This window comes from Onychomys torridus, chromosome 1 (genome assembly GCF_903995425.1).
Source record: "Onychomys torridus chromosome 1, mOncTor1.1, whole genome shotgun sequence".
NCBI classification, from domain to species: domain Eukaryota; kingdom Metazoa; phylum Chordata; class Mammalia; order Rodentia; family Cricetidae; genus Onychomys; species Onychomys torridus.
This window is the reverse complement of record NC_050443.1, coordinates 46,021,547-46,036,880: the sequence shown is the minus strand read 5'-3', so window position 1 is coordinate 46,036,880 and position 15,334 is coordinate 46,021,547. Positions and strand designations below refer to the sequence as shown.

Sequence of the window (15,334 nt, the reverse complement as noted above, 5' to 3'; positions counted from 1 at the left end):
CAGCTAACATGCCATACCTGCCAAAGCCCAGGCACATTTTAAAAAGGAGCTCCATTCTCTAGAATGAAATAATGAGGTAAGACAATTAATAGCCTCCACACTTCCCATTACAGGAAATCACTTAAAAAGCGAAGTACCGACATGCAAAGCTAACTTGGATGAAGCACTACATACATGTGCAGGGTCCCCTCATGTCCAGTACTCACCAGTGCCCGGGACAGTTCATGGGTTTGAGGGCAAAAGTGTCCTTTTCAATATCAAAGGTGAACATGTTGTTACTGTAATGCTGCCAATGGCCTGAGGTTTCCCAGAGTTTACTGTTGTACATGTTAGGAGAGAGCACTTCTGTGAAGTTACGCTTGTGATACTCCTCCTTGAAGACAAACATGGCTAATGTTAAAATCTGCCAGGTTAGAGCACAACTCGAAGCAGACTAACACTATGAGCTACTCTTTTAAAACTCAAGGTCATGTCTTCTATTAACTCCTGTTTCCTCAGGTTCAGGTGTGACAGGTTTAACATTGGCAGTTTTGTAGATAATGAACGAAAAGTCTGCATATTCACAGTAATCCTTTCATTGGTATATTTATTTCACAGCATTCCACAGTACTGCCATTTATATATGAAGTATTCCCTAGAAGGCTCATGTGTTGAAGATTTGGTCCACAGCTGGTGGACTCAAGCATTGGGAGATGACTGAGCTGTGAGCACTCTGACTTTATCAGTGGATTCCTAATTTGATGACATTATTGGGTGGTAATGGAAACTAAAGAGGCGGGGCCTATTTAGAGGATGTACATCCCTGGGATGTCTCCTTGGGATCTGCATCTTCTGAATCTGGTCCCCTGCATCTTTCTTTCCTCTGTTCCTGGCTATCAGGAGGTGAGTCACTTTGCTCTTCCAAACCTTCTACATGATGCCCTGGCTCAGCACAGCTCTCCATATGGCAGAGCCAGCCAGCAATGGACTCTGATACTGGCAGCCAAAATGAGTCCTTCCTCTTTTAAACTGTTTCCAGTATCTTACAAGAAAAATATTCAAACAGATGCAAATACTATAGACACAAATGTTTCAGTGTTTTCAAACTTAGTAACTGAAATTCCATATACATAGTATCTTATTTCACTATAATTAAAAACTTCAAAGTCTAATAAACTATAGCACTTTTTCCTATGATTTAGAAGACTTAATCATTTTAAAACTTGTAATTCTGAATGCCCTGTTGCATTAGCCCATTTAGTTGTTGGTTTGGTTTTTTTTTTGTTGTTGTTGTTGTTTTTGTTGTTTTCGTTTTTCGAGACAGGGTTTCTCTGTGTAGCTTTTAGAGCCTTTCCTGGAACTCACTCTGTAGACCAGGCTAGCCTCGAACTCACAGAGATCTGCCTGGCTCTGCCTCCTGAATGCTGGGATTAAAGGCGTGCTCACTTAGTTTTAAGCAGCAATAAAACTGAGAATTTTCGTGTGTAATACAACAAGTGGTTGTTTCTACTAAGTCACAGCAGCTTCTCCCACCTAGTAGCAGCTTCTTGCATTAAATCTGGGGGGCCAAGAGAGGAGAATCCCCCAAGTATTTTTAAAGTTTTATTTTTATTTTTAAATTTCAACATGTCAGTTTGGTTGATTATTCCTTAGATATTCAGAAACCATTTGTAAATAATTTAATGAACACATGACACAAATCTAGACCACCATACTTCAAACAGCTAAAAAGTATTTCTCACATTTTTTTTTTTAAAGGCACACTTTTACAATGGAAAGAGCTGCCCCTGGTATTTTTCAGCAGAGTACATTTCCCAGTACAATGGCGAACATGCTGGATGGACCTCAGCTACCCAGCAAGGCACTTACCTACCCTTCATGTCTGTCTAGATTAGAAATCCTTGACAAAGTTGTATGTCATATGAATAGTGATAATTATTTGGTGGTTATGACAGATAGTTCTATACATTTATATAAAGATGATCTTGGAAACCAAAAGTCTGTATGGATATGCATATGTGAATATGTATTGTGGTTATTAGAGACCTCTTCTAAGGCTGAACTAAGGAGATGTTAAAAAATTATCCATGATGAATATGCTCACATTAGATACCAATATTTTATTAAGGTATTTAGAAATTATGTCAAATTATTCTTGAATAAAGTTTTTTTTTGTGTGTGTGTTCTCTCCTCAAATTCATATGCTGAAACCTTAACTCTAAAAGATGACATTAGGAGATGAGGCCTCAGGCTGCTGATTGGGCCATAAAGGTACTAAAGAATTAGTATCCCTAACAAAGGGATCTCTGGGCATCTTTCTGTCTTATGAAGCTACCAGAAGAAGGCAACAGTCTGCAACCCAGAGCAGGCCCTCAACAAACCTTACTTTGTTGGGACCTGTTTTGAGTCTTCTAACCCCTGGACTATGAGAAATACCTTTTTATTATTTATAAGCCACTAAATCTCCAGAACTTTTTAATGGCATATAGGGCCAAATAAGACAATTTTCTATGAAGCAAAGCATAAGTAGATACCCTATTTATTTAAGGATGAACCTTTTGTTGTTGCTTAGACAGGGCTTCATCATTACCCCAGGCTGGCCCTCAAACTCATAATCTTCCTTGCCTTGGCCTCCTAGGCAGACCCCACCATGCCTGGAAGTCAACAGAGTCTATCTGTCTGTCTGTCTATCTATCTATCTATCTATGATTTATTTATTTACTATGTGTACAGTATTCTGCCTGCATGTGTCCCTGTAGGCCAGAAGAGGGCACCAGATCTCATTACAAGTGGTTGTGAGCCACCATGTAGTTGCTGGGAATTGAACTCAGGACCTCGGGAAAAGTCAGTGCTCTTAACCACTGAGCCATCTCTCCAGCCCGAGCCTATATTTTTAATATAAAATATACACACATGGGTGATATGTGTCTCTCTATAATATAACATACACATAATATAGAATCACATATAGGATAGCACAAATTCAAAATGCTACTGATACATCCCAATGAAAGCAATGCATGTTCACTGTACCTTTTTCTACAGATTTGAACTTTTCAAAAGAAAAAGTTGAGGGAAAATATGTGTGACACTATGCTGTCGATTTCTCAAGAGCAAAGAAAGGCAATCGCTGAGAAAGAGCAAGCTCCTGAACCCAGGGGTGCCCATGACCCAGCTGTCTTAGTTAGGGTTTTTATTGCTGTGATGAAACACAACCAAAAGCAGTTGGGAAGAAAGGGTTTATTGAGCTTACTCTTCTACATCGTAATTCATCATTGATGGGAGTCGGGGCAGGAACTCAAATGACAGGAACCTGGAGGCAGGAACTAGTACAGAGGCCATGGAAGGGAGCTGCTTACTGGCTTGCTCAACATGGCTTGCTTCCCATGACTTGTTCAGCTTGCTTTCTAGGATCAGGGATAGCACCACCCACAATGGGCTGGGCCCTCTGTCATCAATCATTAATTAAGAAAATGCCCTACAGTCTTGCCTACATCTCTATCTTATAGAAGTATTTTCTTAACTGAGAGGTCCCCTGTGTCAAATTGACATAAGACTAGCCATGTCACCAGCACTGCCCATAATCCCGCACCATGCACCTCCATCTGGTCTCCTGCAGAATCTTGATGACTGCCTGTATGCTGAGAACCACATTTGCCTCCTGAAGTAACAGTTTCCATCATATCTCTCTACCTGTGCCTAGTGACCTGGTCACTCAAAAACATCTCAGTGGCCCCTAACTATCAGTACTATTGAAAAAGTTTTCACATATCTTCTTATTATAAAAGCTAAAGCAATTCCACACCAATAGCTCTTTCACAAAGTCCTACTAAAATAACTATAAAGTTCATTTATTTATGTGTATGTGGTGCTGATGCCCACTTGTGTGCATTCCCATACCAGTAGTTGCTGAACCTACAGTTCAGATCTGAAGTGAAACTGCACTAAGATCACTTGGTGACACATGGTTGAAACTGTGGGGAACAAATGCCACTATCCAAGCACATAACGAATGGGTGCTGAGGCACAAGGGGTGTCAGTGCTGGGCATACTCACTGGCCCCATCTGCCCCACCCCACACCCATCTGCTGTGATGTTAACTCTTTGTCAGCTTGACTCCAGTAAGGGGTGCTCAGATGGAACACTGCTTTGGGGTGCATTGAAGAAAGAGTTTCTAGTTGAGACCAGCCTCTGAAGTTGGTAGGATAAGTGCCTCTTGAAGATGTGGATGAGCGTCATTTGATCTACTGAGCGTGTGAAAAGGACAACAGGCGAAAAGGGGAGACGTTGGCTTCTTTTGGCTCCTGACTGCCTACTGAGCTGGTAGAGGCAGTCTCCTGCCCTTGGACTTGGGTTTACATCATCCCCTCTCCTGATGGCAATTCTGCACAGTAAGTCTTCTCCTCTGTGTACCCAATTGGTCTATTTCTCTGGCAAATCTTTAATACTTCTCTTGTTACTTCTGGCTGGGTTTGGCCAATAGAAAACTCTGCAGATTCCAAGAACAGCAGAGGGAAGCTGGGATACGTGCCTCCTTCCCCGCTCCTTCCCTGCCTTGAGTTTACACTGGTTCTGACATTGTTTTCTACTTAAGTTCTGTTCTGTGGCTTTCAGCTCTCTGGGTATCTTACTCATCCTCTCCCTCTTCAGACCTAACAGGGAAGACGAAGCAGTTCCCCCTTGGGTCGTCCTTGTGTGCTCCACCATCCCTCTGTAGTCCTCCTGACTAGACAGACTCCTCTGTCACTATCTCCTTCACCAGACTCTTCTCAGCTAAACCACTGAGTGCATCCCTCAGGAACCCCCTGCCATGGAAAGAAAGTGTTCTGAGACTTTACATGTCTGCAAAGAAATCCACTGCCACTGTGAGGAAAGAGGAGGCCAACAGATGGGCGAGTCTGAGGATGAGAACCTCTCCTTCTATGTCCCTAATCATGACTCAGTGAGTCAGGCAGATCTGGAAATTCAAAACCCATGACTGACAAGATTCCTAAAGGGAACCTCATACAGTGCTGGAAGGAACACAAAGTAATAGTCACTAAAAATGGAAACTGGTGTGATGCTTCTTTCCTTCCTTCCTTCATTTGTTCCTTCCTTCGTTCGTTCCTTCTTTCCTCTCCTCTCCTCTCCTTCTTTCCTTTCCTTTCCTTTTTCCTTTTTTTTTTGAGACAGGGTTTCTCTGTGAAGCAGTCCTGGCTGTCCTGGAACTCGCTTTGTAGACCAGGCTGGCCTGGAACTCACAGAGATCCTCCTGCCTCTGCCTCCCAAGTGCTGGGATTAAAGGTGTGTGCCACCACTGCCTGGCTAGGGTGATGTTTTCTTTTAAAGTTCAACATAGCTTGCCTTGAGACCCTGGAATGACTCTCCTAGATATTTGCTAAAATGAAAACTTATGCTCATACAAAAACCCATACATGAATATTTATAGCAAAATATTTACAAATGTCAAAACTGGGAACAAATATCCAAATGAGCTTCAGTCAGGAAGAAGATAAATAAGCTGTTCTGTGTCTGAATAATAGAATACCATTCATCAAGAAAGGGTGGACCATTGAGAAACCAAACAGATACAAAGTCATTTTCAAAAGGTTATACAGTGGTAATCCCATTTATATACCAAAAGTTTAGGGATAGAGAATGAATCCACTGAGTTTACCTAAGATTGAGGGGAGGGGAGGGTTCAGCTCAAAATTGGCAGCAAGAGGGAATTGTTAGAGATGATAAAACTGTTCTATAGCCTAATTGTTACAGTGTTAACACAGTTCCGTATGTTATCAAAAAGTTTACAATTCACTGAATGAAATTTTAAAATAAAAAAGATTCTTTTAAAGGGAAGAGGGGTAAAGGAAGAGGCAGTGGATAGACAATTTCCAAGATGGAAGGGAGAAGAATTGGACAGAGGTGACAGGGCATCACTGTTTATGCATGGATCTGCTGTCTAGATAGTTGGTAGCCAACACAAACAAAGGTGCCTCACCCTTACTTACTACAAGCCAGAGTCATCTTACTTCAGAGCTTTGGAGTTTCCTTTGTGTCTTGAAGAATGTGCCCACCAGCCCACCTGACTGCCTACATGATCTTCCACAGAAATGCAGCTTTGGCTCTGAGGGGACAGACCCCACCCACTCTGCCTCCACAGAGGGTCGCTGTACTCACACCACACATCCCTATCTCTCTGCCCTCACCTGGGCAGACAAGGACTTGGCATCGACCTAGAGACTGTTGATATTGGACTGGCAAATAGTCTCAGCAGTCTGGCATCACCAAGAATCTATCCCATGTGCATGCCCTCTCCTGAATAATAATTCACAAAATCAGAAGCTCACAGGGAGAACACAAGAAAAAAAAAGACATAGGTAGCCAAACATAGGAAAATGAACTACACAATATGCCTCTTACAAAAGATATAGGTGGATCTCTGTGAGTTTGAGGCAAACCTGTTCTACAGAGCGAGATCCAGGACAGGCTCCAAAGCTACACAGAGAAACCCTTTCCTGAAAAAAAAAAAAAAGTCTGTAAAAAGTCAACTATCCTCTCATTTCACTTCTGAGCAATGCCAGAAAGCAGAGTGGTAGTATTAGACCAGTGGTTCTCAACCTGTGGGCCGTGACCCTTTTGGAAACCATCTATCTCCAAAAATATTTACATCATGATTCATAACAGTAGCAAAATTACAGTTTTGAAGTAGCAATGAAAATAATTTTATGGTTGGGAGTCCCCACAGCATGAACAACTGTAGTAAGGGTCACAGTATCAGGAAGGTTGAAATCCACTGCTCTAGACAGTGAGGAGGGCAAAGGAATGTTAGTGTTTAATGAGTGCAGAATTTCAATTTGGGATCATGACAAACCCTGAAGACTTTAAGTTTTATAAGAGGAAAAGAATTCTGGGTATGAATGGTGATAGTGATATAACAATATAAACATGCTTAATAAGAAGGAGCTGTAAGCTTAAAATGCCTAAACTGTCAATATTGATTCTATGTATATTTTATCACAAAACAACCGTATTGGGGTACAATTTACATGCAAGAAAGTTCACCAATTTGAAGTATGTAATTCAATAATGTTTGGAGGTGACTTTCTCACTGCAGTATTAGGACCTTGCTCCTTTTAGCTGAGGAGTGGTCGGTCTACTGGACAAGCATGATGCCCAACCTCTCACAAGCTGGTGACTTTCTGCACTATTAGGAAAGAGAGCTGGGAACAGCCCAGTGCAGGTCACTGAGTAGCAACAACTTTTCATCTCTCTTTGATACACAGCTAGGAGAAGAATTGATTGGTTATATTATGTTACATAACCAAAAGAGGTGACTGGCTATATTACATTAATACTTCCGTAGTTTTTAGGGAAATTGCCAGCCAAACCAGGCTGGCAAGATGGCTCAGTGGGGAAAAGCACTTGTCAGATAAGCCTGCCAACTCAGTTTGATCCCTGAAACTTACGCTTTTTAAAAAAGCCGGAGGCAGTAGTGAGTATGTGTAATCCCAGCATTCCTACATCAAGTCGGGAGGTGGAGGCGGGAGAACTGGCTGGAGCTTCAGGACCAGATAGCCTGGAGTACACAAATGCAGGTGTGTGTGTGTGTGTGTGTGTGTGTGTGTGTGTGTGTGTGTGTGTGTGGTGGGGGGATAGCCGGCAAAATGTTTCTCCCATTCTGCCAGACACCTCTTCACTTCTTTAACTGTTTCTTTCGCTACACAGACGCTCTTCAGTTTCCTGAGGCCCCATTTGTCAATTGTTGGCCTCATTTCCTGAGTGACTGGGGTCCTGTTCGGGACCCCTTGCCTATGCCTACACGTCGTATCCTGTAGCATAAACCCTAGCTTCTCTTGTAGCAGTTTCACTTTCGGGTTTAATGTTGAGGTCTCTGATCCATCTGGAGTTGAGTTTTGTGCAGGGCGAGAGACAGGGATCTAGTTTCATTTCCCTACATGTAGATAGCCAGTTTTACCTGTCCACAGCTTTGATGGAGATGTTATCCTTTCTCTACTCTTTGTGGCATCTTTGCATGGAGTTAAATCTGTTTTTCTTTCCCCCTGTGGTTGTTGTTATTCTATTTTGTTGATCTACGTATCTGGTTTTGTGCCAGTACCATGCTAGGTGCTGCTTTGTTTTGTTCTGTTTGTCTGAGACAGGGTCTCATTACATACACCAGGCTGGCCTCAAATTCACAGGATCTACCTGCCTTTGCCTCTCAAGTGCTGAGATTAAAGGCGTGTCCCATCATTATTCTTTTTGCTCAGGATTGCTCTGGCTATCTTGTGTCTTTTGTGCTTTCATGCGAATTTTAAAATTGTTTTTTGCTATTTCTGTGAAGAATGAGGATTTTGGCTGGGGTTGAACTGAATGTGTAGATTATGTTTGGAAGGGCAGCCGTTTTCACAATATTAACTCTACCAATACATGAACGTGGAAGATTTTTCCATTACAAATCCAAAGTCAACCTAAATGGACCTTGTCTCAAAACGTAATTAAGTACTGTATTTGATTTCTACTTCCTCTCCAGCACATAAAAGAAGAAAGTATGGAGGAAAAACAAGTTTTACATGGGTGTAGTAGTTTGTATATGCAGAAATGGGAGGCTGATACAGGAGGATTGCAAGTCTGAGACTGATGTAGATATCCAAGACTGTGACTCAAAATCAATCTACAGTAAATAAAAATACCCCATGACCTAGCAATTCTATTTTTAGAGAATACCAAGGACAAAATTACAGCAATTTAGTTATCTTCAATGGCTTTACTCTGCTCTAGGACCTTCAAGGACAGAGGAAGATTTAAGAAGGAAACAAAACCCAAAAGTGAACCGCTCATCTCAAAATGATCTTCCTTGCCAGGAGGGAACAGGAGACAGAAAACAACTATTGTGGTAGCCTTGGCTATTTCACTAATATTACTTACTTCAAGAATGAACACAGAGGGAAATGTCACTCTCGTGCCAACTGACAATGGCCTGTTTAAGGAGTTTGGCTATTCCCTCTCTGACCCCAGTCTCTCTGAAGGTGAGCCTTGATTGGTGATGAACCTTAGCATGGTTGACTCCATTTGGACTTGCTAGTCTAGTATAGAATCTTAGTCCAAACGACTGTCTTATGATTTCTATTTCTCAGAAGCGAGCAGTTGTATGTACCAAAAGACAAGTTCATGGTGGACTGTGTATGGTAGCTCTAAAGCACAAGTGATCTAAACACCTATGGCAGTCATAATGGATTATCATGTATTGCACCCACAAAATGAAGTACCTGAAATAACACTACCAACCCCTAACACACCACCACAGCTTGGCTGAATCTCAGAAACAAAGTTGAACAAAAGAAGCACCAAAACACAACAATGTGATCCCACTTGCACGAAGTTTGAGACCAGGCAACACTATCTGTGCTGACAGCTGTCGGCACAGGGAAGACCAGGTGGGGGCAGGCACAACTGGTAGACATCAGAACTTCTACAGCCTGGTCACCACCAAGTGCCTCCTACCCTTTCCCAGCCATCTCCAAAGAGAACTGTCTCCTGTATCCTTCCCTCCATCATCTTTATATAATGTGGGGGAAGAAGGAGGTGGCCAAGAGGTATCATGGATCTCTCACTCAAAGGTCTGAAGATAGAGAGGGAATGTACTTGCTACCAAGGAACCTCATCTGCTCTTGAACCAAATCTTATTGGACACTCAGTGGTGTGTCAACCAGATGAGACTTGGAATAATTTGCTCCTCAGTAGCAGAACACAGGAGAGGGGCAGAGCTGCTTTCTTGGAGTCTTTGGGAGCTGACGAGAGACCCAGACCTGTCAGCCTGTCAAATGGAAACACAGAGAACCATGGTGCCCAGGGATGGCACCATCAACAGTGAGCTGGGTCCTCCCACATCAATCATCAACCAAGAAAATGACCACAGACTTGCCTACAGGCCAGTCTGATGGAGGCATTTTCTCTATTGTGGACCCTTCTTCCTAGATGACTGTAGCTTGTTTCAAGTTGACAAAACAGACAAATAAACCAGGTCACTGAGTTACTGTTTTCCATCTTGGCAGAGGGTGAACATCCCACAGGAAGACAGAATCATTCTCTCTAGTTATTCTATATAAGACACATAATTGAAAAGTTATTAGAGGAGGAAAGAATCAAAACCACATGACTGAAAGTTAGGATTACAATTAGCTGAGATTGCTGGGCATGGTGGCACTTGCTGTAACCTTAGCACTTGGGAAGTGAGGCAGGAAAATCAGGACTTCAGCTACCCTTCGATATATAGCAAGTTCAAGGCTAGCCAGGTCTACATGAGTCCCTTTAAAAAAATCAAGTAAAAAATAATCATAAAAAAAAAAAAAACTAGCTGAGGTCATTGGAAGTTCTTTTATGCATGATGAGACCCATGACTTCACACAAGGGTATCTAAGAATTTAAGGGGCTCAGCCCTTACCTTAGCATTAGAGACCACTGGGGTTGTGTATTTAAATGCTTTCCAACGCATCAACCCATGCAATCAGACTTGGGCCTGATCATCAGCCATGTCTGTCTTGCATCTATAAAAGATAAGAGAGCCCTTTAAGGCCACCAGGGCTATGCTGACGCCAAAGCAAAGAGCACAGGGAGAGCAGTGAGTGATCACTACCACCCACCAAATCTCCAGACTCCTCAATCACCCTTCAGGCCTCACTCCCCTGCCTCTGTTCTACTGCCTATAGTGGTCGTCCTTACTGGAAGGAATGCAGGCCAAGTGCTACTCCATAGAGGTCAACTTCAGCCTCCACTGGCACAGTGCAAGAAGGGAGGGAAGAGAAGGAAGAGCTGTAACCATAGCGACGGCCCAGCACATTTGATGGATGCACCTTTTACCAGAAAGGTCCTGAAGAAAGAAACCTTGAATGAGGGTTAGGGAGAAACAAGCAAGAGGAAGAGATGCTCAGAACAGAAGGATTCCAAAATCTGAGGCATGAAGACAGCAACCAGGGTGAAGAAGAACAGGAGGAGGAGGTGCTAAGTAAGACATGAGGTCCCAAGGATCTAAGCATGAAGGTAAGTCTGGAGTGTTTTCTTCAAAACAGATATGAAGGAAATATTTACTGAGCCAAGTGGAACCTCTGCAAATGAGCTGTAGAGAGCACAATGTCTTTGGAGGGAGTCTGAGAGTGATCAGTGATCAGTACATAGAAATCAGGCAGTGCCAGGCGGTGGTGGCGCACGCCTTTAATCCCAGCATTCAGGAGGCAGAGCCAGGCGGATCTCTGTGAGTTCGAGGCCAGCCTCGGCTACCAAGTGAGTTCCAGGAAAGGCGCAAAGCTACACAGAGAAACCCTGTCTCGAACAAACAAAAAAGAAATCAGGCAGCAAAACTCAGGCAGTTCCCACCTCACTCACTGCTGGGTATGTTCTGAGAAATGCACTGAGGGGCAGTTTGATTGTGGGAACCTAAGAGTCCCCTCCCACAAACTAAGAAAACAACAGGAACTGAAAACCATGGGACCATAAGGCTGACCACTACAGTCTGGACAACACACTCTTAAGGAATCACCACAGATACGTCAACAGCATGCCAGAGTGCAAGGCTGTAACTGTTACAGGAAAGACTAAACACGGGAAGATTGGAAAGTTAGCTCCAGCAGTCCGAATGGCCCACCTCTGACCAGTGTCTTCAAAGCCCTAAGCCTACAACACCAAGCATGCTCAACCATGGGGTGTCAGACACAACTTCACCCCCCTGGAGATGTCTGGTCACCTGGTAGTTATGCCAAAGTGAGCAGAAGGCACTGGCGCCCATTAGTCACCATGGAGAAGCAGTACCTCTCAGAGCAGCATTCTCTGCCACTGGAGATCTACACTCAGTAGAACGTTAATGTTCCACATCCTTAGAGATGTGGTGGTATTGTGTTCCCTGAAATATTGTGCATCCTAATAAACTTACCTGGGGTCAGAGACAGAACAGCCACAATATTAAACATAGAGGATAGGCAGTGGTAGTACACGCCTTTAATCCTAGCATTCCAGAGGCAGAGATCCATCTGTTCAAGGATACAGCCAAGCATGGTGACTCACGCCTTTAATCCCAGGGAGTGATGACAGAAAGCAGAAAGATATATAAGGCATGAAGACCAGAAACTAGAAGCTTTTTGCTGGTTAAGCTTTTAGGCTTCTAGCAGCACAGTTCAGCTGAGAGGCATCCAGTCTGAGGAAACAGGATCAGCTGAGGAACTGGTGAGGTGAGGAAGCTGTGGCTTGTTCTGCTTCTCTATCTTCCAGCATTCACCCCAATACCTGGCCTCAGGTTTGATTTTATTAATAAGAATTTAAAGATTCCTGCTATAGACTTAGGTCAATGCCTGTATTTTATGAAATTCAAGAAAGTAAACCATCTCCATGTCTTCAGGTAGAATCTAGCATTTTTCTTTTAGTTTCAAAATTCTTTCATTACTAAAAATTAATGGAAACCCTTATTATGACAGAAGGTAATAAGCTGTAGAATACAGATAAATAAGAATATTTCTAAAAACTAACTTACTCGTATGAAATCTGTAAGTGTATTATAAATGAAGGCTCCTCTGGGGAGAAAGAAGCAGCTTCCAGGGCTCAGGTCATGGAAGAAGAAAAGCTCTTGTTCCTAGATTGAAACAATAATTGCATTTCAAATTTCATCTCTTGCTTAATGTTTATCAGATCTGATGTGACGGTCATAAATGTCATTTTATCCTTCCATCGTCTATTGCTAGGCATCCCAAAGTCCCTCAGTGTCTATCCAGATATATAATGTATATACAATAGTACATGTAAAATTGTCAGTTACATTTATAATTACTTAGCCTCAAATTTGGCTTTTCTGTTCTCTTCTTCTTCACTACTAATTTTTTAAAGTGTAAATCAGTAGCTAATTGACTGAGTTTTCTTCAGACATTTAGAACATAGGTCTCATGTGGGGACAACATAATAAGAAGAGAAAGAAAGTGCACAGCAGAAGGTGGGTTTCAAGTGATGTGACCCTTCTCATGGTGCCAACCCCTGAGAGTCTGCCCTCTGCACAGAGTGTCTCCCAGCAGCACTGCCAACTACTTCTCACAACACATGTGGACATAAACGAATGCTCTCCCCATCACATGACACAGCTCAATCCTGGCAGGATGCAGATTAAAACCCTAGGTCCACCTACCTTGTTTTTATACCATGATAAAATAAACTCTCACAAGAGCTTTTAAAACCCAACAGAAGACAGAGGATGGGAACTGGCTAACTTTGGAATGTGGGTCTGGAGAACTCAGCTGCAGGCAACAAGTGTCAACGGAACACAAGAGCGAAGAAGAAGTACCCCTCTTAAGACTTTGTTTTGTGAGGTGCACTCATGGGCAACAACAGTGTGTTTGTGTGGTGATGGCATGGGCGTACCTTCCCAATTTTCCTGTGGTCTCGACTCTTGGCTTCCTCTTGGAACTTCTCCCAGCCTTTCATCATTTTGCTATCAGGAAAGGATATTCCATAGATCCTCTGCAATGTTTCCATTTCAGGATTGCCTTCCCAGTATGTTGAGGAATTCTAAACACCAGCAAGAAATTGGTTTAAAAACAAACAAACTACCAAACATTAGGCAGTAACACTACTCTATACAACATGAATGCAATTTTCCATTCTAAATTCCACCATGCTCAGTTTTCCTTGTAGTGCTTGGAAGAGTGTCAAATTGAGTCTAATAAAAAACTTTTCATCCAGATTATAGCGCTGATCAGTGAACTGCATAAAGAGTCTGCTGTGGCTTCTAGGAATGAAAGTGACAGGGAACAGGAAGGAGGGAAGACTGAGGAGCCGCTGTGATCACCAAGCTGGAGCCAGAAAGACCAGAGGTTCATGGGAGTGTCAGCCTCTCTGGTCTATGGCTTGAGGTGATGAACATCAGTGGGTGATGGGTAATTCAAACCTGTGTTTCACCTTGAAAAAACCAAGGTGCAGAAAGGCTGGGGCCTGAAAGTAAGCCCCGCTGCTTATGATCGCCAGGGCAGGGTTCCACCCCTTCTGCTTTTCTCTTCCGACTATGGTACATCATTCTCACATGCAGAAAGATGTTCTTGTTCTCACTGGGCAATCCAAGCAATCCACTGCACAGCTGTCCTTGGTGATTGCAGAGGGCTAGTTCTACATCCTCCACAGGCACCTAAACCTGCAGACACTCAAGTCTCTTCTATAAAACAGTACATTTGCAAGCCTGTATAAGCCATCTCTAGAGTACCTAATACAAGCTATGTAGGTATCCGTTGCAATATGCTATTTAGGAATCAATGACATCACTACCACCCCACCCCACCATCCCCAGCCCCCAAGTGCACAGTCTATACATGCTCAGCATAGGCACAATTTGTTTTTCAAACATTTCCATCTGGCAGTTGATTAAATCCACAGATGTGAAGCCTGTAAATACAGGGGCATCTAAAGAAGGGCAGTATACTTAAAGACTGTATAGAGGGTTGGAGGGGAGGCTCAGTAGTTAAAGAGCATTTGCTGCTCTTGCAGAAGATCTGAGTTCAGCTCCTAGCACCCACATCAGGCAGTAACTTCAGTGATGTGACACTTCTGGCCTCTGCAGGGATACACACACACACACACACACACACACACACACACATAAAGCTTTAAGAAATGGCCATATAAAAAGATATGCATTATACTCTTTAGAATAATATTAAATAATCATCAGAAGCTATATAGTGTTTTAATTATCAAGATTCTAAAACATTACTTTTAGTGAAATAAGAATGAAGAGTTTTAAAATACCATCATGTTCAAACTATTGCAGACATGAGGGAAATCCCTTGTGTAGTTTACCTTGTTTGCTATATTTATAAACTGAAAAAAAAATCCTTACCTTGAAAATTTTTATGGCTTTAATTTTTCCAGTGTGTCTTACATGGGGGCCTTTACAAAGGTCAATTAATGGACCACATCTATAATGAGAGATTAAGACATGCCCAGATATAGTCATAGCTTTTTGGACTGTTCATTATAAAACCACATTATTATATTGTCCCAATTAGCATTAACCATCAATTTGACACAGTCTAGAATCAACTGAAACAGTGTCTCAATTGAGTAACTGCCTTTATCAGGTTGGTCTGTGGACTTGACTATGAGGGATTTATTTGTCTTGTCTTAATTGACATAGCAGGGCCCAGCCCAGCATGGGAAGCATCTTTCTAGGCAGATGGTCATGTGCCATGTAAGAAGCTAGTAGAGAGGAAGTCAGGAAACAGGATTTCTTTCTTCCCTCTCTCTCTTACTTTCTTTTTTCCCTCCCTCCCATATTATTTTTGTTGGTTTGTTTTTTGGAACAAGGTCTCTTTATGTAGGCCTGGCTGTCCCAGAACTCGATATGTAGACCAGA

General features: G+C 42.5%; 1 protein-coding gene across 4 annotated transcripts in view; it reads right to left on the bottom strand.

Annotated features, from left to right (window-relative positions):
• Window positions 1–15,334, bottom strand: part of Tars3 (threonyl-tRNA synthetase 3) — a 54,350-nt gene that overhangs the window by 22,866 nt on the left and 16,150 nt on the right. For all 4 annotated transcript variants that reach the window (XM_036184862.1, XM_036184855.1, XM_036184847.1 and 1 more), the window contains exons 8-11: window positions 14,819–14,897; window positions 13,351–13,497; window positions 12,476–12,574; window positions 207–373 (exon numbers count right to left, since the gene is read on the bottom strand). In XM_036184862.1, coding sequence (XP_036040755.1) covers window positions 207–373; window positions 12,476–12,574; window positions 13,351–13,497; window positions 14,819–14,897 — 492 coding nt within the window. The remainder of the gene's footprint in view (window positions 1–206; window positions 374–12,475; window positions 12,575–13,350; window positions 13,498–14,818; window positions 14,898–15,334) is intronic.